At 52.9% G+C, this 19,825-nt stretch overlaps 1 protein-coding gene across 1 annotated transcript; it reads right to left on the minus strand.

Moving 5' to 3' along the window:
• Nucleotides 1–1,007: 1,007 nt before the first annotated feature.
• Nucleotides 1,008–18,330, minus strand: CLEC2L (C-type lectin domain family 2 member L). Its single transcript, XM_074366939.1, has 6 exons — nt 17,857–18,330; nt 9,334–9,408; nt 6,870–7,036; nt 5,908–6,008; nt 4,426–4,538; nt 1,008–4,111 (listed from the first exon to the last, which is right to left on the minus strand). Exons 1-5 carry the CDS (start codon nt 18,044–18,046, stop codon nt 4,427–4,429), a joined length of 645 nt encoding a protein of 214 aa, XP_074223040.1. The 5' UTR covers nt 18,047–18,330; the 3' UTR covers nt 1,008–4,111; nt 4,426.
• Between the last annotated feature and the right edge of the window lie 1,495 nt (nt 18,331–19,825).

The raw sequence follows: 19,825 nt of genomic DNA on the forward strand, positions 1-19,825 counted from the left end.
GTGGGCAGCTGGACTGGCAGTGCAGATTTCCAAGATCAGAGACAGCATGGCGTTGAGGAAGGAGCCCTTGAACTAGAAGTCAAGATCAGTTTAGTTCAATATACATTTATTGAGCACCTTCAGTATGTACCAGGCGCTAGAGAAACAAAGGAGCGTTGAGAGTGGATCCCTGCCCTCTAGGGGCTTACACTTCTGTATGGATGGTGGACAAGTAAACAAATAAACAAAGCATGACATGTGCAGTAATGACTATGAACAAGGAATAGGGGAGCCACAAGACCTGAGTTCTGGCTCTGCCACTGGATGTGTGACCTTGGACTCGTTATTCAATCTCTCTGGGCTCATGGACAGTGAGAATGGGGTAATTTCTAATCCCTCAAATTCTAGCATCTACAATGCTCAAAACCCTGTGAGGTAGGCAGGGCAGGCATGAGTTCTGCTTCATGGAGGTGAAGCCTGGGGTGAGAGAGGTTTCACACAGCAGCCTGAGCTACAGAACTGCTCATTGGTAGAAGAGCCAGCTTCAGACTAGACTTGGGCAGGTCTTCGGAGGCAGGCCTACGGAGTGTCCACTTCAGGCTGAGAGGTGGTATCTCTGATGGGCGGGGCAGGCTTTCTGGATGCCCCCTGTTTGAATGCCATACTTGCTCCCAGTTTGGAGCTCTTTACCAACCTCCACCTCCACCCGCTCCTGGTGTAAGCCCTCAGCAGACAGTGGGCATCTCTGAAAACCAGGTCGTCTTTCACAGACAGCACAGTGACATTCACATCGTTATCCTGGTGTCTCCGCACAGGACCGTTCCTTAGCCAATCCCAGACATGATGGAAACCCTCCCTGGGCCTGGCTTCCCCTCACAGCTGGGCTCTGTGTATGATGCAAAGGATGTTTTGCAGACTGAGGCCGCTCTCCCTCAGGCCCCTGTGCTCTGGGCCACACCCACTCAGCCCTCGCAGTATGGGCATGCTTAGCGAATGTGAGTGAGCTCACTTAATTGAAGCAAAACAAATTAAAGAGTTCATCTTTATTGTGCCCCTAAAATCACACCATGCCCACCAAAGCCAAAAAGACAAGGGCCAACCACTGCTGTCTCCCACCATGGCAAAGAGTTAAGAGATGACACTTGGGGGCAATCTTACTGTCATATACAACGGTTTTTTAGCACATGCCATGTGTGCTACAGAGAGGCTGACAACACACATTCCCTGCTATCCAGGGGCTTGTAATTGGATGACAAGAGCAATCAGATGATATGAAAGGATGAGTCACAGATGAAAAGTTTCAACAGACTGGGCCGTGTGAGAGACTCAGTCTTAAGTGCTGGAGGTGTTGGGGAGAGGGAGCGGTCACTGAGGGCTGCCACTGTCCTGGAAGGAGTCCCAGGGAGCCTCGAGCTGGGCCTTGAAGGGAGAGGACAGAAGTCAGTGTCTGCGTTACCCACTCTCTGGGAAATTCACATGAAAACCATATGAAGAAGGTAAACGTGCCCAGAAAAGTAAGTCGCCTGTGGGCACCCCAGTCCTTTCCCAAGGTGACTCCTTCCCTGCCAGGGACACACACAGACACCCTCCCCACCTCCCTCCTCAGAGCTGGCCTCAGTGCCTGGCTGGGCAGGGGGCGTGCCTGCCACACAAGTGGCTTCCCATGGGCCCTGTGGGGATGAGCCTGGGTTCAGATCTTGCCTCCACGACCTCCTGGGTACGTGATGTGGAGCCAGACCCTCGACCTCCTGGAGCCTGTTTCCTCAACCCTAAGAATGGACCCGTGCTGCCGACCTTGCGGGGTTATGGGAGGATTAGCACACTAGAGAACCCACCAGCACACGAACAAACATTGCCACCCGGGGGGCCTCCTTAGAAAATCCTCCCTGTCCCTCCGTCTTCACAAGGGACGTCTGCCGGTGGCCTGGGGTGCTCTCTCCCGCCTTCTACCCACTCCTTGCCCGCTCCAAGGGCCACACCGAGGACAGGGCTGCGGTGTGGGTTCAAATCAACCCAGGGAGCTGCCTCCCGGGCTCCGAACTAAGCACTCTGAACTCCAGGAGAGTCGCCTCAGAAAAGAAAAATCTCCCAAAGAGGCTGAGGAGTGGGGCCGGCCGAGGGGTAGGGGGTCCCTTGGACCCACCTCCCCAACCCCGCCGGCGGCTCAGGAACCAGCAGGAAGCCCCGTCTCAGTGCTGCCGCGTGTGGCCGCCGGGAGCAACTGCACCGAGCGCCACGGCTCCGCCCGCCCACCCTGGCTCCGCCCAAGTGCGAGTGTGCGGGTGCCTGGCTGCTTTATGAACTTTGGTAGAATTTTCAAAGTTTCTGAAGTTTGGAGTGCCAGTGCTTTGTTTTGTTTGGATCTTGTGTTTCCTTCCTCAGTAGGAACCAGATTAAAAAAAAAAAAAAAAAAAACTCTTAAAACGTTGGTGACCCAGGGTCAGAATTCCTTTAGCTTTGCAGAACCGATTGAGAATTGTCACGCGGTTCCAGGGCAAACCCAGGTTAGGAGAGCTTATCCGCCAGTGTGCTTTGAGATCCTCAGACAGCAGGCTGTGGAAACTCGAATAAGAAGATTCCAACGGCACGTGTTCCCGGCCCCAGCCCGCCCCGTGATGCCCTTCCTCCTACCTGAACCCCCAGGGCAGGGTGAGGCCACAGCATGGGGGCCCTCGGCCAGCTACTCCTCCTCACGGCCTGGGGACCCTGCCGAGGCACACTTCTGTCACCTGTGGCAGCACTACCTGTCTCGGGGCATTTCTGGGAGATTTAATGAGGTGCCACGGGTAAGCAGTAAGCTAAGGCTTTTGAGACTCCTCATCTTTGAGGGGAAGATGCTGGTGAGAACCACAGGCCTGTATGTGACTGAGAACAGGTGTGGGTGAGAGACTCCCGCCCTCCCCACCCTCACCCAACCCAAGTAGCAGCAGCTGACCACTTGCTCAATCCCCACCCCTCAACACACTTCTGCACAGGGGCTGGAAGGCAGTGGGCTTCTGCCATCCCCCCACAAACCACCACCACCACCACCACCACACTGAGTCCCCCTTAACTTCTTAACTGCACACCCAGCTTCCCTGCTAGCTTCCCCATAAAGACAAAATATGAAACCACAAAATACCCATGTTTTACTAAGAATCTGCAAAGCATGCAGAAAGGTCAACAAAACTATGTTGTCAGTTTTGTCTGAAAACTGACAGTAAAGGGACAGGGCAGAGCAAAGCAGGACCTGCTTTCCCTCTGAGCTATTTCCTGAAAATAGGCCAGGACCCAAATTCACACACGAGGCTCCCGGCCAGGCTACCCGTATCTCAATGGGCCGGGGGCTTGCTCTGGGGCTCCACGCCTGTGTGCCGGGGAGGGTGGCACTTGCGGTCCCCACTTGCTCCCCAGGCAGACCGAGGGGGACAGGAAGGGGCCCTAGGACCTGCACAGACTCTTAGCTGACCCATCATCTTTTCTGCAGCTCATCTGCCTGCTTTCTTCACCCCATCCTCCCCTAAGTTAGAGTAAGCATCCCTCGCCTGTGTTCCAGAACATTCGCATGCTTTCCGAGCTGTTTCCTCTGCTCCCTGTGTGCTCCTTGGGGAATAAAGCTGTTGATCCCCATGCCTGGTGTGGTGTCTGGCACGTGGTAGGTGTGAATAAATGTTTGTCATATTGAGCTGAATAGCAATGAAGGAGCCAGATGGAGCGCACCCCTCAGACATCTAACTCAGTGGCCCAGCAACATTCGATGGTGCCCTGAGGCCACAGAACGTGGTTTTGGCCTTGTTTACTACACACCCTGCCTGCCACACGCCTCCACAGCTGGGTATCCACTGTGGCCCCACTGGGACGGGTCCCACTGCCCCTCCCCCAAGCCATGACCCTGGAACAAATGGCAGCCGACTTCTCTGGACACCTGTCACTTCTTTATTCCATCAGTGACCAACCAGCACAGCCGCACCACCACCAGGGGCCAGCCTGAGCCCCCGGGTGAGGCAAGGAGGTAGCCGCAGGGCTCAGGGGAGAGGAGGCTTCTCTGCCTGCCTCCCAGCATCCAGGAGACAAATGACTGGGGAGGGGTCGCATCTGTGCGGAGGATAGCACGGTCTGTGTCAGTCCCCACCCTTCCTCAAAGCACCACGGCCTGGTGAGGAAGGAATGTTCCACTGTGGGGCCGGGGAGGGACATGTTGAGGTGACTGAGGGTGGACTCTGAGAGGGGACGTGTGCACACATAAGTGTCTGGGGGACAGGTGCCTACTGTGCTACTGAGCATGTGGGACTTCACTGCTGAGCCACAGGACCTGCCTGGGGCCAAGGAGACTGGGAACCAGGGCCCCAGGGCCTGGGAGAGGGCTCGCTGGCAGAGGTCACCCTCCTCATGGCTTCGCCTTGGAGAGGAGCCTGGGGCTGGCAGGTCTCGGAGCCTGGCTAGAGGGCTACCTCTGGCCTGACCCACCTCACGTGTAGGCCATCTTGCTGCACACCCAGGGTCGGGTCATCAGACACTCCGTCGACACCAACCTGGTGGGCTCCACGAAGACACACTCCCCCGGGCCCGCAATGGGGAATCTGTGGCAGGAGAGAAGAGAACAGGCACTCATGACCTGGCAGACACAGCCCGTCACTGGGCAGCCCCAGGGGCCCTAGAACTTGTCCCTCCCCCTGGAGCTGCCTTCCAGGACAGTCGGCCCCTACAGACCTTTCTAGTGTGCCATCCTGTTGTCTCCTTCCTCTGTGTATCACTCCAGCCACCCTGGTGATGCACAGGGACATTCCTGGACGCAGTCTGCCCACCCCCATCATGCTTCCACATCCCACCAGGCTCAGCCCTAGGAGCCTGGGCCCTGTCCTGGACCACCCTCCACTCAGTTCCCTCCCCTCCCCCTCCCCACAGCGCCCTGCCTGCGCCTTCTGTGTCTAGCACAGGAGGAGCTTAGCAGAGATGAGCTGAGTGAAAGTATCCCACAGGTGAGGGGCGGACTTGGCTAACCCCGATGTTTAGCTCCTGGGCTGTGTTGCCCAGGAATCCACTGACATCATTCGTGGACCTGGGTTTGTATGTTGGGGGAGGGAGGTTCTCCCTGCCTAAAATCATCCCTTTGGACTGTCAAGATTTCTTCCTAATCTCAGCTGATCACCTTGACCTGAGTCCCCTGCCTAGTCAGGAGCTGGGCATCAGAGGACTTCAAGAGGCCAGGACCACCTTGGTGTCAGGAAGTGTGGCCCCAAGGCTATGTGTGTCCCTAAGCCTAAACCACACCCCCACACATACCAATACCACCCCCACTGCCATACCTCCACCCCCACCCCCATGACTGCATGCCATCACCCCACAAACCAGTCCCCGGCATCGCACACACGCTCACTTCCACACCACTTGTGCCACACAAATAATATCACCACCGCACATGCCACCAACGCCCTCAAGAGGGGTTTTCTCTAAAGAGAATGCTCCTAGTGCCCAGGGTCCAGATCCCATTTCCCCCAGAGTCACAATGTTTAGGTGGCACATGGCTGGCCAGAACAGAGGCCCCCTCTCCCACCCTCCCTTGCAGCCAGCTGTGGCCGTGTGGCTAAGTTCTGGCCAACACAGAGGGATGTCCAGCACATCCTTCCCTTTCTCTGAGCCACCCTGAGCTGTGCAGACAGGCTGCTGCACGGACTGGGGAGTCACAAGATGAAAAGAGCCCAGGCCCTTGCCAGCAGCTGGAAGCCCTGATGACTACATGGAGCAAAGCCACCAATCCAGGCTGGACTTGATGGAGGAGAGAGAGTAGTCAAGCCATTGTCGTGAGTGGGTCTCTGTCACACAGCCCTGAACCTGGCGGGGAGAAGCTCTAGCTGGCACCAAACCAAGCTCTCCCTCGGGAGCTGTGTCTGGGAGGCCGCGCCTTCCCCAGTCTATGCTCAGTGGCCAGAAGACGAAGCCTCAGCTCACGTGTCCGGGTCAAACGGGTCCCCATTGACCCAGTGGAACTCATCCCCAACTCTGCGCAGACCAATCCAGGGCTCCCTCCGTGTGAACTTGAACATGAACTCCTGCACCAGGGAAGGAGAGAAACCTTAGAGTCAGTGCAGTCTCCTGACTGTTCACCCAGCCCCAGACGAACTTCTGCTTGGAAGACTCGCTCCCAAGATGGGTGGACACCAAGAGGGCGATGCCTCACTGCATCCCAGCAGTGAGGAGCTGGGTTCCAGCTGCCCTGCTCTCAGACTCAGCTGCCTGCAATGGCCTCTAAGGGACCCGGGCTCGGGAGCGTGCCCACTGGGCCTGGAAGCCTGGAACAGGGTGTGTCCTCCCAGCTCAGCGGCCCGGCACGCCAGCATTCCTGACTTTCAGGGATCTGGTACTGCCCGCTTAATAGTTTATCTGGGACATATGTCAGCACTCAGGCTGGTGGTCCTACCCACTTACTCCTGGGCCTTTCTCTGCAGAAGAGGGTATCACACCATGTATCAGAGACAGACAGCAGCGACTTTTAGATTATCGGCTATTTTGGATTGCATGAATTGTTGCCCTCCAAATCCAAAATGGCCAAGAGACCCATTAATTGTGTTTCTTTCACATTTCTAGTGATGCTACTGTTTAGGGTATTAGCTGAGTGATCAGGCCGATTTGGGCGAGTACAGGACGCCAGTGTGATTTCATTTCACAGGTGTATTCAGAATTTGCAATGCTCACACTTTACCACGCTGGGTCGAGTTCAGCAAACTAGCTTTGGATTGTAATAGATGGCCTTGACAATAGCAGTGGAAACAAGAGGCCCCTGTGGACCTGCTCAGTTCCTGTGGGGCCTGCCTGTGCACCCCACCCCAGGCTGTGTTCTGGAAACCTGTCATGGGGGACACCATGTCCCTGGGGCGTGGCTCTCCTGAAGGTCCCTGTACCCGCACACTCACCAGCTCCTTCTGGCTCTGGATCACAGCCAGCGCGGCCTCGTGGGTGTGGCAGTACTGCCTGCCCGTGTTCCAGTCTCTCGGTTCCTCAGAAAAGAAGTAGCATTTCCGTCCGTAGAGCAGCCAGTCCTCCGGGCAGGGCGCCTCACACTTGATGCAGCCCTTGGAAGCTGCAGGGAAGGCACTGGGCTCAGCATCGCCAGCACAGCGGCCCCCCCAAGACTCGCACTACTCCCTCCCCTCGACTTCCGCCAGCCACAGGCTCCGGGGAGCGCCTGTCACAGTTCCTGGCAGGGAAAAGGCTGGTGGCTAAATGAGTAAGAAGAGGAATTTGGGAGGCTGGCAGGGACACCATCACGAGGGGAAGTGACAGCAGGTGAGCCCATGGGTTAAGCTCTCCTCTCTCTCTCTGAACTCCTCGAGGCGTGGAACCCGAGAAATTCAGCTTGGGAAGGACCTGGAGGCCACGCAGCCTCCCTCCAGCCAGGGTGGGAACCATCTGCCGGCTCGATGGGCCCGCTCTCGTTGGTCACATCCTCATTAGCTAACGCCACTGAACTGCTGGAAAGTTCCTTTTCACTTTTGAGTTCCAACCTGCCTTCCTGTGGCTCAGACCTGTGGGTCCAGCATCTGCCTCTGGAGTGACCTGGATGGAGCAAACCTGGTCTGTCGGCCACGGCCTCCCTCAACCAGGACTGAACAGACTGCAGCTCTTCCATAATTCCTCGCAGGGCTTGCCCTCCAGATGCTTCTCCATCCTGCCTGGCCCCCTGAGCTGGGCCCACGTTACCACTACAACGCTGCCACTAGAACACGCTGGGCCATCAGCTGTGGCCGCCACCAGCTGTGGCTATCCCCAAGCTCCTCCCGGCTGCTGTGGGCTTCCCAGCCTGCAGATCCTCCAACGGGAAGAATCTATGGGTGTGGGCATACGTGCCCCTTTTTGGAAGGAAGCCCAGAGCTTCCATCAGATTCTCAAAGGGCCTCCTTGCCAAAAGGAATTCAGCCACAGTCTTCAACTGTTTCCCATAATCTCTTTGCAAGCCAGGTCCCTCCCGTCCAGAACATGTGTAAGTCAGGTTTAAATCCAAATGTAGAATCTTCTATTTATTTCTTCCACAGTCTTCATTCACATTGGCTCATCTGAGTTTTTAAAGATAAATTTTTTTTAGAATAAATTTTAATCTTGAGTTCTTTTCCATCTGTCATATTAAACATCCCTCTTTGGATTGTACCACCTACAAACCCCATATGCATATTTTTTTGTTTGTTTTCATACGAGGGATTGATTAAAATGGAGACTGGGACAGAGCCAAGAACAGGCCCATGGTACTCAAGCCCCCAAGGGACCTGCAGCCACACTGATGCCAGTTAATCAGTGGGGACTCTGGCGTCTCTGCTCACTGAGCTGCAGGCCCACCTGGGAGCACCCACCATGCTTTTCCATGAGGATCTCCGAAAAGACTGTCGAGCTTTACTGAAATCACCATATGCTATGTTCGCTTGCTGCCCTGTCCTCCCAACCTAGCAAGAGGACAAAGGAAACTGGTTTAATTTGTAATAATTAGTCTAGGTGAATCCAAACTTGCCCCTGTGGTCACCACATTCTTTTCTAAGCGCTTCCAACCCCCTGCTTAGCCTGCACGCCCTGCGGTACAAGTGAGGGTTTGGTGGGAATTGATCTTATCAGTGGGTTTTCCTCCCACTTTGAGGTTTTATGGTGCTTCTCAGAGATTAAAGACAGAAGCCCTGAAATCACTTTGCAAACTCCTCAGAACCCATGACACACTTTGACTTGAATTCATTACAAGGAGCCAAATTCTCTGGTCGTAGAGCCTCACCTGCCCCAGTAGCAGTTTCCTCCTTTTTCATTCTTCCTTCAACCATTTCAGTCCCATGTGCCACTCTGTGTCTCAGGCCTCTCCCCCTTGGAATGTCCTGTTCTCGCTACCTCCTGGTCTCCGGGAAACTATTCATTCTTCACACGTGTTCCCCCTTCTGGGAAGCCCCCAGGCAGTAGCACCTCTATCACTGGACAGGGGAGTTGATGTCATATTAAACTTTGAAAGAAATCCCCATCACTTAGCCCAGGGCCTATCACACAGCTGGACTCAAAAAATGTTTGTTGAATATGATCTTTAAGGCCCTTATCCCCCAAATCATTTCCGTCAAGAAGCGTTGCCTGCCTAACCCACGCCAGGTTTGTTCTAAGTTCTCGAAGCATTTTTGTAATCATACCTAACAGCTCCACTTCTGTTGCATGGCTTAGTAAAAGGGACAGGAATAGTGGATGTGTGACTATATTATTTTAGGCTAAAATCTCATCTAGAACCAACGCTATTTTGTATTTACTCTGTCCCCCACAGAACTGGTGGTACATCTGGAACATTTCTTTACCTTGTTAGGCATGCTTTTGACAAGGTGTGGGGAAACTAAATTGCATACATGCTCTGACATCCATGCTCACCCAAGATGCTCATCACCACCAGGATGGCGAACAGAAGCACGGCGATGGCCCCCAGCAGGAGACGCGTGGTGGTGTCTGAGGAGAGAGAAAGGGACTGAGTACCCATCTACTCACCCTGCCGCCAGCCCCAGGTCCTCATAGCGAGGAACTCAGGACTGGGCCCCACACTCTGTGTTTTAACAAGCCGTCCAGGCGGTTCTGGTGCTGAGGTCTAAGTTGGGTCGCCGTTCTAGAGCACGGGTCTGATTCTGCGATTCCCCTGCTTCAAAACCCTCCCTCCAGGGCTACACGCTTGAACTCCTTCTTTAGCTGCTGGAGCTTTCCAACCTTGAATCTCCTGCTGCTTCTCTTTCCCATCCCTGGTTTCAGCCAGACAGCCTCCTTCAAGTGACCTGTCCACCCTCACAGCCCTGCAGCAGGGTCTTTGCTCCCAAAGTTCTCCTGCTGCACTGCTGCCCTACCCATCCACCCTTTCACGAACGCTTTCCTGACCCTCGCTTCTCCCTTTTACATTTGTATTTAGTTATCATTCTCATCTAAAATTTTAATTGAATAGTTAACAAAGGAGCCCTTTTAGACTTCAGATGTAGGGTCTTTGAAAGGTTTTTTTTAATTGTAGTAAGATATACATAACATAAAAATTGCCATTTTAACCACTTTAAGTCTACAATCAGTGGCATTACTTATATTCACAATGTTGTGCAACCATCCCCACTGTCTACTTGCAAAGCTTTTTCATTACCCCCAAAAGAAATTCTGTACCAATTAAGCATGAACTCCTCATTCCCTTCTCCCTCCAGACCCTGGTAACCTCTAATCTACTTTCTGTCTCTGTAATTTGCCTCTTTTAGGTACCTCATATAAGTGGAATCATACAATACCAGTCCTCTGTGTCTGACTTATTTCACTTTCCATTATGTTCTCAAGGTTCATCCATGTTGGAGCACATGGCAGAATTTCATCCCTTTTTATGGCTGAATAATATTCCATTGTATTTTTTTTAATATATATTTTGTTTATCCATCCATCTGTTTATGGACACTTGGGCTGTTTCCATTTTTAGGCTCTTGTGAATAATGTCGCTATGAATGTTGACAAACAAATTCCTGTTTTCGATTCTTTTGAGTATATACCTAGGAGTGGAATTGCTGGGCCATATGGTAATTCTACATTTAACTTTTTGAGGAGCCACCAAACTTTTCCACAGCTGCTGCACCATTTTGTATCCCGCCAGCAATGCCAACACACAAGTGTTCTGATTTCTCCGTTCAACACTTGTTAGCCTCCATTTTGTTGTTGTTGTTGTTGTTGTTGTTATAGCCATCCTAGTAGGTGAGAATTCCCTTTTTAAAACCAAAGTTACATATGTGCATGGATGAAAGCAGCACCTCCACAGCCCACGATAAGTACCAACACTCACCCACGATAAGTACCAACACTGTGAGGAAGTATCTAGAAACTTTTATAGCAATTCAGCATTGCTGTGACATCCAAGTGCAAGATACTCTTCCTAGTAATTCACCTGTGGTGTACTTCACAAGAGACTGGGGAAAAGAAACCTGGTCCTTTATCAACGATCTGAAAAGCGACAGATCTAAAGTCAAGAAATTCAACCCGACTTCATTAAACAAATCAAAACAAAACAAAGAACACTACCCCTTCCACAGAGGCAACCACTTTCAACTCTTTTAGCTAATTCTCTTGGTATTTGCCTCCAAAGCTCGAAATGCCATGTGGTATGTCCATACTCCTTGACTTTTCTATTTAAGATGTTCTCTCTTGACTCCCCACAATAATGATGAAGATTTAATTCTCTGCATTATCATCCCACCCTGACCACTCACACACTTCCTGCCCTCTCACCATCATGGTTTGGGTCAGACTGATAATTTGGTGTTACCGTCCTATGGCAATACGGATGCTGCTCCCAGCACAGCCATGTAGATTATTACGATCTTTATTTCTCCACAACTTCCGGTTTCCCTGTAGTTGATTATGGTCTTCTTTTCCCTTTGCTTACACTTCTGTGTGCTCATCATTATGTCATCTCCAAAACTCCTTTCAGATGATGAGACAAAATCAGGATTCTCCTTCACCTCTGTCTCAGTCTGCACAGGCTGCTATGACAAAATACCATAGACTGGGTGGCTTGACCAACAGACACAGTTATTTCTCACAGTTTTGGAGGCTAGAAAGTCCACAATCAAGGTACCAGCAGATTCCCGTCTTGGTGAGGGTCCCCATTATGAGACTGGTGCCCTTAGAAGATGAAGAGACACCAGAGCAGACAGAGGAAGCTCTCTATCCACTATTCTTTGCTTTTATGTTCTATTTTCTGAAGATTTTTTTCCCAACCCTATCTTCCCACTCTCTCTACTGAATCTTTTATTTCTACAATTATTTTTAACTTCTGAGGTTTTTTGGTGTTTGATGCTGCTGTTCTCTGAATACTCCCACTTAAAGCATCCTGTTCTTATTTTACTGATGCAAATTTTTCTCTTCTTCCTCTGAGGGTATTACTGATAGTTTTTAGTTTAGTTTTCTTTTCTTTTTTTTTTTTTTTTTGGCAGGGGATGGGGGGAGAGGCAGACAGAAAGATTAGTCTGTATAGTTTCTCTTTCCTCCAAATTGCTTTTATTTTTTTTCCTGTTCATTTGTTTTGGTCTCTAGCTCCCATGTCAGACTTTCCTCAGATGTCTGGAGATCCTTGGTCATTAGTACATGATTAAGGCAAAAGGAACAAGAGGACATTGGCACCTCTGGGACCACAAGAGGGGCTTGTTAACTGTGGGGGTCATGGCAGAGTGATCTGGCTGGTCTGGTCTGGTCAAGGCTTTGTGTATGTTGACCTCCTGGGGTCTTTCCTCTTGGGTCAGAGTCCCTGGATATTGCTCTTCTGTTTCCCTCCTGGAGGGTGTAGGCTTGGCCGAGAGAAGAGGCTGGGAGCCCATCCTCCGCATTCAGTACATAAACGTTGCCTTAATTGCTTGCTAGCAAATGTGTTGGTGTCTGGACGCCCTCTCTCTCGAGGGGAGCAGACAGGGGAGAGGCTCACAGGATGGGAAGGGGATCTGGGGTGCTGAAGTCCTCCTAAATAAGTGTTCATCCAGCCCTCGCAATTTCAGCTCCCTCTTCACTCACAGCCATATGCTGACCAGTGCCCCATCTCTGTGCCGTGGGGGTGCTGTGTGTAACTCAGGCTCTCCTCTGCGTCCAGAACTTTCTCAAGCCAGTGGAGTCAGTGCAGTCATTGACCTCTAGCTCCCAATTTTGTTGTCAGTGTTTTCTCTCCCGTTCTTCTTGTCCTTGTGGCCTTTAAAAAAATCCCTTTACTGTTGTATCAGTGAGCTTCGGAAGGCTGCCTGTGGCAAGCACTATGAACCTTCCTTCCCCTTCGTCAAACACCTCTCAGTCCCCTTCTGTAACACTGGCACCGGAGCCTCTTGTGCACTGAGGATGAGAACATAGCGTCGTAACCATATCACCTGGTTCAGACCCCAGCGCTGCCACTTCCGACTGGCAAAGTTACTTATTTCATTTTCCTCATCTTGAAAATGAAGTCATAATCGTATCTGTCTCTTGGAAATTTATGAGAATTCAACATATAGTGCTTAGAACAGTGCCTGGCATGGTCAGCTCTACTTCAGCCTGTCAGCCGACAGGCTCCTTTAGGGTAAGGGCTGTGCTTTACTTACCTTAGGGTTCCGTATAACAGGGCGCAGTCACTGCCTTGCCTATTACAGAGCACCCACTGGTACTGAAAACACAAAGGGAATTTAGCTACACTGAATGACAGTGCCCTTGGCCATGTGGATATCCACCTGCTCCCCAGGAAAGGGGAATCTGGTCGTGCATCTCCAGCATCACCAGGACCAAGGACTCTTCACTTTTCTCACAGAGATAACTGCTCTGGACGCTGCCTTCTGGGCAGAGAGAGGACACATGACAGAGCCTGACTCATTGTTCACCATCTGCCCTCACAGAGGACAGCTGGGGGCCAGACAACCCAAAACAATGTTGTATTAGTTTCCAAGATTGATGTAACAAAGCACCAAAAACGAGGTGGCTTAAAACACCAGAAATGTATTGTCTCGCAGTTCTGGAGACCAGAAGTCCGCAGTCAAGCTGTCAGCAGGTCTGTGCTCCCTCTGAGACCTGTAGGGGACTCCTTTTCTGCTTTGTCCTCACTCCTCGTGGTGTGCTGGTGATCTGTGGAGTTCCTTGGCTTGCAACTACATCACCCCAGACACTGCCTTCATTGTCACATACTTATCCCTGTAACTGTCTTTTCATAAGGACACCAGTCATATTGGATGAGGACCCTTCCCTAATCCACTATGCTTCCATCTGAACTAATGACATCAGCAGTGACTGTATTTCCAAATAAGGTCATATTCTGAGGTCCCGGGGGGTTGGGACTTCAACATATCTCTTTGCAGGGATACAATTCAAGCCATAAGAGATGTCTAGCTCAGCGATCCTTCCTTCTATGCAACGGCCCTTATTGGATGGAGTTTGAGGGCGCAGTTTATTTATGTTTATAAATGTATATGCTTTAGCCTAATGTTAGAAGGAACAACTGAAAAAAAGAAATCTGTCTCCCAAGTCCAGCCAGCTCTCCCATCACCCTCACACCCACAGCCCAACAGAGACTCACAGCTGACGTCTCTAAGTCGCCAGGGCCAGAGCCTGGCAAGCATCCTCTGGACAGTTCAAAACTATCGAATGTAGAGTTTGGTAATTTTAAAATTTTTAACAGGCTTTGCTAAATGCGTGTGTGTGGTTTTGGTCAGGAAGTTGTGGGTTTATGCCCAATCAAGAAACTTTCAACATTAAAAATTCAGAATTGGTGAGCACTGGAAAATCTATATAGCCTGAGGTCTGCAGAATCACTCTGTCCCCTCTGCCGAACCCCCAGGCTGCTTTTCCTCACCTCACCCCCAATGCCAGAAATATACCCATCTAGAATCACCTCCAGTCTTTCCAGAACCCAGGCAGGAGCTTGGGTCACTTTTCCAGCATTCTCCCCCAAAGCCAGGGGTGGAAGGAAAGGTTAATACTCACAGGGAGAGGCTTGATCAGGAGAAATGTTTGGCTTTCTATTTATAAAGCTAACTGTTCGTTGAAGGAAAGTCTTAAAGACCTGGGCTCAAATCCCAGCTTTAGATTTAAAAACTTTTCCACGTCACTTAACCTGTGAAGAGGAAAAACTATCTGCTAGAGGTGGCAGGGCTGTCTGAGGCACGGGGGGAGGAGGGCTCGTGCGTCAGAAGCACAATGTGATGCTCTCCAATTAGCCTCCCCAAGTCCTTGGTCAGCTCAGGACAGAGTGAGAGCGCTCACGTCACAGGCCTGCGGTGAACCCGATGGGGTTCTACGTGTGAGAAACCAACGTGCGTCCTTGGGCAAGAGCACTTAGCCTCTGAGTCTCAGTTTCCTCGTGTGTAAAATAGATACGAAACAACAAGGTCCTACTGTCTAGCACAGGGAACTATATTCAATATTTTGTAACAACTTATAGTGAAAAAGACTATGAAAAGGAATATATATATATGTATAACTGAAACACTATGCTATACACCAGAAATTAACACAATGTTGTAAACCAACTATACTTCAATAAAAAGTAATAATAATAAAACAGATACAAAACTCACCAAGCCCCTGCAAGGGTAGACGTGAGGGTTAAAGGAGACAGTGTGCTAGTAAGTGCTTGATAAACATTCAGCATGTGGTAATAAAGGAGCACAGGCCCCCTGAGGGTTCAGGCTGGCCAAGTCAAAAAGTCTACCATTTCTCTCAAGTCAGGTGTTTGGCTAAGCAGGACCTGTAAAACCCCTTGGTCCCCAGACCTGGCAGACCCCTCATCTCATCACGGGTGTTTCTCGGGGTCTGTGGACTGGGCTTATTATGTGGTCTTCAGTTTGGGGTGCGGAGTGGACTCACAGTAGGCAGACCAGCAGTCAAAGGATTTCAACTGAGCAGTCAGGCACACATGTTTCCCTGGGCACTCCCACGGGGGATGCAGGGCTCTAGGGACTGGGGAAAGGGATCACCTGCACACAGCCCACCCCCGCACCTTTGTCTGTGTAACCCTGAGAGGCAGAAATCCTGATATAGCTTAGCAGGTGAGGAAACTGAGGCTCAGACAAGTTCAAAAACCTGCCAGTCCACTGGTGGTGGAAGGATCTTGTTCAGGCTTATCCGACCCCAGATTCTGTGCTCTTTGCAGCTCACCAGGCTACCTCAGCCCCTGTTCTATGATTTCTGCAAAAGCAGGGATGTTCCCAGTGCCTAGAGCTGCTCCAGGACAGTGGGCACTCCAGGAATGTTTGTGGAAGGAAAGGAAGAGTGAGAAAATGTGGGAGACCAGCATACAGCAGGACCCTGGAGAGCACCACCCCCTGGTCCAAAAGCTCCCTTCTCCCAAAAGGAGATGTGGCACCCAGGGAACACTCAGGAGACACTCAGTAGACCTGTGGAGCAGAGGCTCCTGGCAGGGACATAGAGTCCAGATTTTAAAACTCCTGTGGGAAAAGCCCACAGGCCCCAGATACTGAGCCCCTAAGGCATCAAGGGTGGGGCTGCTCCTGGTGGACTCTGGGAATGAGGGTAGGGGCCAGACATGCCCTGAGACACAGAGCCAGGCCCGGACTGGCGAGACAAGGCTGGGCCGCAGGTGGGTGCTAAGCTCAGAGCAGGCTAGTCTCGGCAGGGCCTGGAAGACCCAGTGTCCCAAGAGACCCCCCGGGCCATTTCCTGCCCAGTATTCAGCTTCTTCTTCAGCCTAGCTCTGCAGGTGGTCAGCCCAGTTATGACTGGGAGTAGGAAGCGGAATAGGCCAAGGTCGGGGTGGGGGGGAGTAAAACAGGAGCCAGCAAGCCAGAAGCCATTGCAAGAGGCCATACCACTCCTGAAGCACCCTAACTCAGGGGTTAGAGATAGGTTAGGGCAGACCCTGGAGAAATGCTGATGAATGAATGAATGAATGAATGAATGAATGAATGAAGAAACACAGGCAAGAGGAGTGAGCAACTTCAAGAAATAACGTGGGCAGGAGGGAAGCAGGCAGTCACAGGCAAGCGGAAGAATGAGCCCGGAGATGCAGGTGAAAGACAGGGGTTTGTCCACCTTTACTCAGCTCAGCTCTTCTCAGCCCAAAGCTCCTCTGCAACGGCTCTTCTACTCTGAGCTCCAACAGCTTCGCCTCCCTTGTCCCATATCACCATCCAGGTGTCCCACTTCCCCTCCAGCATCTGCACAGCCCCTCCTCGGGCCATCCACATCCCCTGAGCCACCAGCCTTGGGGCCAAATGCTGACATGACTGTCCCCACCTCTCCCTCCTCAGCAAGGCACCTGCCCTGGCTGGCATGGGTTACGTCCCTCCCCTGACCACTGCCCCACCTTCCTCACTGACCTGGCCTTGGTCTGACCCCTTTGGGACACCACTACTTTTCCAAGGGCAGACCCCACTGTCTCATTCTCTGCTTCAAATCTCTTAGCAGCTGCTTCAGACAAAGTCCAAACTCTTTGGCAAGGCCTGGGTGGCCATTCACCATCTGGGTCCTCCAGACTCACCTCTTCTCACCCCTCCCCCATCCTGGAGGTCACTTCACCACTTCTGGAGGTCACTTCCCCACAAGAGACAGGCTAGCTCTGGCCACTTGTTCCCTGAACATGTCACTCCTCAAGCCTGATGCAGCCTTCCTTCTCTTTCACACCTCCTAGGAGTTCACCTGCTCCAGGAAGCCCTCCTTTTCTGACATTCCTTCCCTGATGGTGGGGTGATCCAGGTTCTGGGCTTCCTTAGTTAATGCTGTCCAGGTCCTCAGCCTTTGGACTTGGGTATCAAAAGTAACAAGAAACCTCCAGAGGACCAGACCTTTCTCTTGATAACTCCAGCACCTTCTACACCACACACCACCAGTGGCCACATAAGTTTAATGAAAGAACTCATGAACTTAAAATCTATTTTCCACCTTGGTTACTGCTCCCTCAGCTAGCCAGGGGTCACTCCCTGAGCCCGTCTGACTAGAAGGGGTAGGTGGGACCCATTACTTGCCAGGAAGAACCTCCAGCAGATTCTCCCTCTCCTCACCACCGGGCGCCCAACCCCCCACTTCTCACAGGGCACCAGCCCCGCTGCCGGGGGACTACAGCTTTTGTCACTTTGCCCAAAGCATTTTCACTGCTACAGATTCAAGCCACTATCTCAATATGCCTATCAGGTGAGTGCCAGACAGTAACTATCCCCCTTCACTCAAGAGGAACCTGAGGCTCAGAGCATGAAACCTGCTCCCAAGGTCAAAGAGTGAGTTAGCTGCAGAGGTAGGGTCGAGGCTGTACAATAAGTGGTCCCTAGTTACATCTTCCCCACCACCCCGCAATGGGGCATCGGATTGCCATGACATCAGTCCTCCGGGTTCCAGAGTCGCACTCCCCGCCCTCCCCTCCGGGAGGCCAGCCAAGGTGACTCTGTCCCGCCTCCTGGTCCCAGGGATGGAGGGCCCCTCGGCGCTTACCCTCCAAGGCCGCCTTCCAGCTGGTGCTGCCCTCGTAGCCCGACCCCGATCGCCGCAGCAGCCCCTCGGGACCGCGGCCCTCCGCCTCAGCGGGCGAGCGCGGCCTGGGAGCGGCGGGGGCGGGCGCGGGGCGGGCGGCGGGGGGCGGCGGCGGCCGGGTCCGCGCGGGGGGCTCCCGGGCCGGCTCCATGCCGGGCGCTCCGCCGCGCCGCGCCCGCGCTCCTGTGCCGGGGTGCGGGGCCCAGCCCGATGCGCACTCGGCGCTCCGCGCGCCCTGCGGAGCCCCCAGGCCGGCCTCGGGTGGGCGAGGGCTGCGGCTCGCGCAGGCCGGGGCTGAGCCCGGCTCTCCGCGCCGGACCCGCTGCGCCCGGTGGCCGCCGCCGCCTGGGTCCTTGCGCGCCGCTCCTGCCCCGGCGGAGCTGCAGCCTCCGCGCAGAGCCGGGGTGCGGAGGAGGAGCGCCGGGAGGTGCGCGGGAGCCGGGGCAGGGCGGGGGCAGGAGGGAGGAGGCGCCGGGAGCGGGGATGGCCCCACAGCCCCGGCCCCGCCGGCTCCCCGCCCCCTCGGCAGGAAGCCAGATGCTGCGGAGTGGGGTGCCGGGATCCTGGAGCTGGGGGTGGGGGGGGGGGGGCGGGGACAGGCCGGGAGTTAGGACCTGTCTTCTAATCCACCTCCACCTGCCAGCCTCCTGCTTGTCCTCTGTTAAAATCGGAATAAAGTTCGTGCAGACCACGCAGTGGGGCTCATGGAAGATGCGGGGCTTTCCTCTGGGCTGTCCTAGAGCCATAGCAGAGGGGTGAGGGCTGTGATTTGGCATTGACTCTTAACAGAGGTGGAAACGACAGAAGTAGAGAGCACGTGAGAGCAAAGGACCGAGGCGACTCGTGGATTCAGTTAACGTTGATTGAGCATCTAATAAGTGCCAGGAGCTTTTACATACATTAACTGACAACATCCCCAGTTCAGGTCGAGAGTCGGAATGAGAGAGGTCAAAGGCACTGCTGAAGGCGGCACCAGGCAAGCGCCTGGTGGCCGCTCTTCTGGCTTCCAGGCCAGGGCTCCCTCGACGGTCTTCACTCCCGGGCAGGTTCGCTGTCTGACCCACGGTCACCTCAGGCTCCACGCCCAGGCCTGCATCTTCCTTCTTCAGTCCCAATCCCACCCACGTCTGTTTCCTATTTCAGTCTATGATTCCTCATCCTCAACCTTCCTGCTCTCTTCCCCAACCAAATCCAGTCAGGTACCAACTCCCGTGATTTCTCACTTTCCAAGTCTCAGTGTGCCCATTCCTCTCCCTTCCTACAGCCATGCGCCAAGTACAAGTCAATTTCCTCTCTTGAGGGACCACAGCCCCAGCCTGTTAATGGTCTCCCTCAACTCTTGCTCCCTCCAATCCAGCCTGTCCCAGCACCAGAGGGATCTTCTGAAAATCCAAACCTCACCAGTCCTTTAGGGCCCCCTCTACCCATGGGTCAGGTCCAACTTTTTACAAGGCTACAAGGTCCCTCATGGTCTCAGCCCTGCTCACATTTCAGGCTTCATCCCCTTCTCCCCCTTCTCTGCTGGCCCCAGACACACCCAGCGATGTTCTGTCTTTCCTCCAGGCCAGCAAACATCCTCTCCCCTCTGCTTGGAATACGTTTCCTCTTGGTCCTTCTAATCCCAACTTGTAGCCCCCTTGCACGCCAGTTTGCCTGCCTAACTTCTGCTAATGCTTCAGATCACGCATTCTCTAGGACACTGCATTCCTTTGGACTCGGTTCATCAGACTATAAGGGAAAACCCCAGTAATAGTGACAAACTAGAAAGAGGTTTACTTTTTCTCCCATAAAGGAAGTCGGGAGCTGGTCAGCCCAGGACAGGACTGAGAGCTCCAAGGTCATCAGGGACCCAGTTTTGTTCCCCTGGGCAATGTTTTTCTTTCTAACACATTCCATGTCCCTATCTCTGGAGCTCCTTCCCCGGGAAACA

Source organism: Camelus bactrianus, chromosome 7 (assembly GCF_048773025.1).
Source record: "Camelus bactrianus isolate YW-2024 breed Bactrian camel chromosome 7, ASM4877302v1, whole genome shotgun sequence".
Taxonomy (NCBI): domain Eukaryota; kingdom Metazoa; phylum Chordata; class Mammalia; order Artiodactyla; family Camelidae; genus Camelus; species Camelus bactrianus.

Bases quoted from the DNA above. Each gene is read 5' to 3' on its own strand.
- CLEC2L (XM_074366939.1), bottom strand. From the start codon at position 18,046: ATGGAGCCGGCCCGGGAGCCCCCCGCGCGGACCCGGCCGCCGCCGCCC. The intron at 7,037-9,333 runs GTGAGCATGGAT...CCTTCCCTGCAG, and splicing joins GGTGGTGATGAGCATCTTGG to CTTCCAAGGGCTGCATCAAG. The intron at 4,539-5,907 runs GTGAGCTGAGGC...CTCCTGCCACAG, and splicing joins GACCCGTTTGACCCGGACAC to ATTCCCCATTGCGGGCCCGG.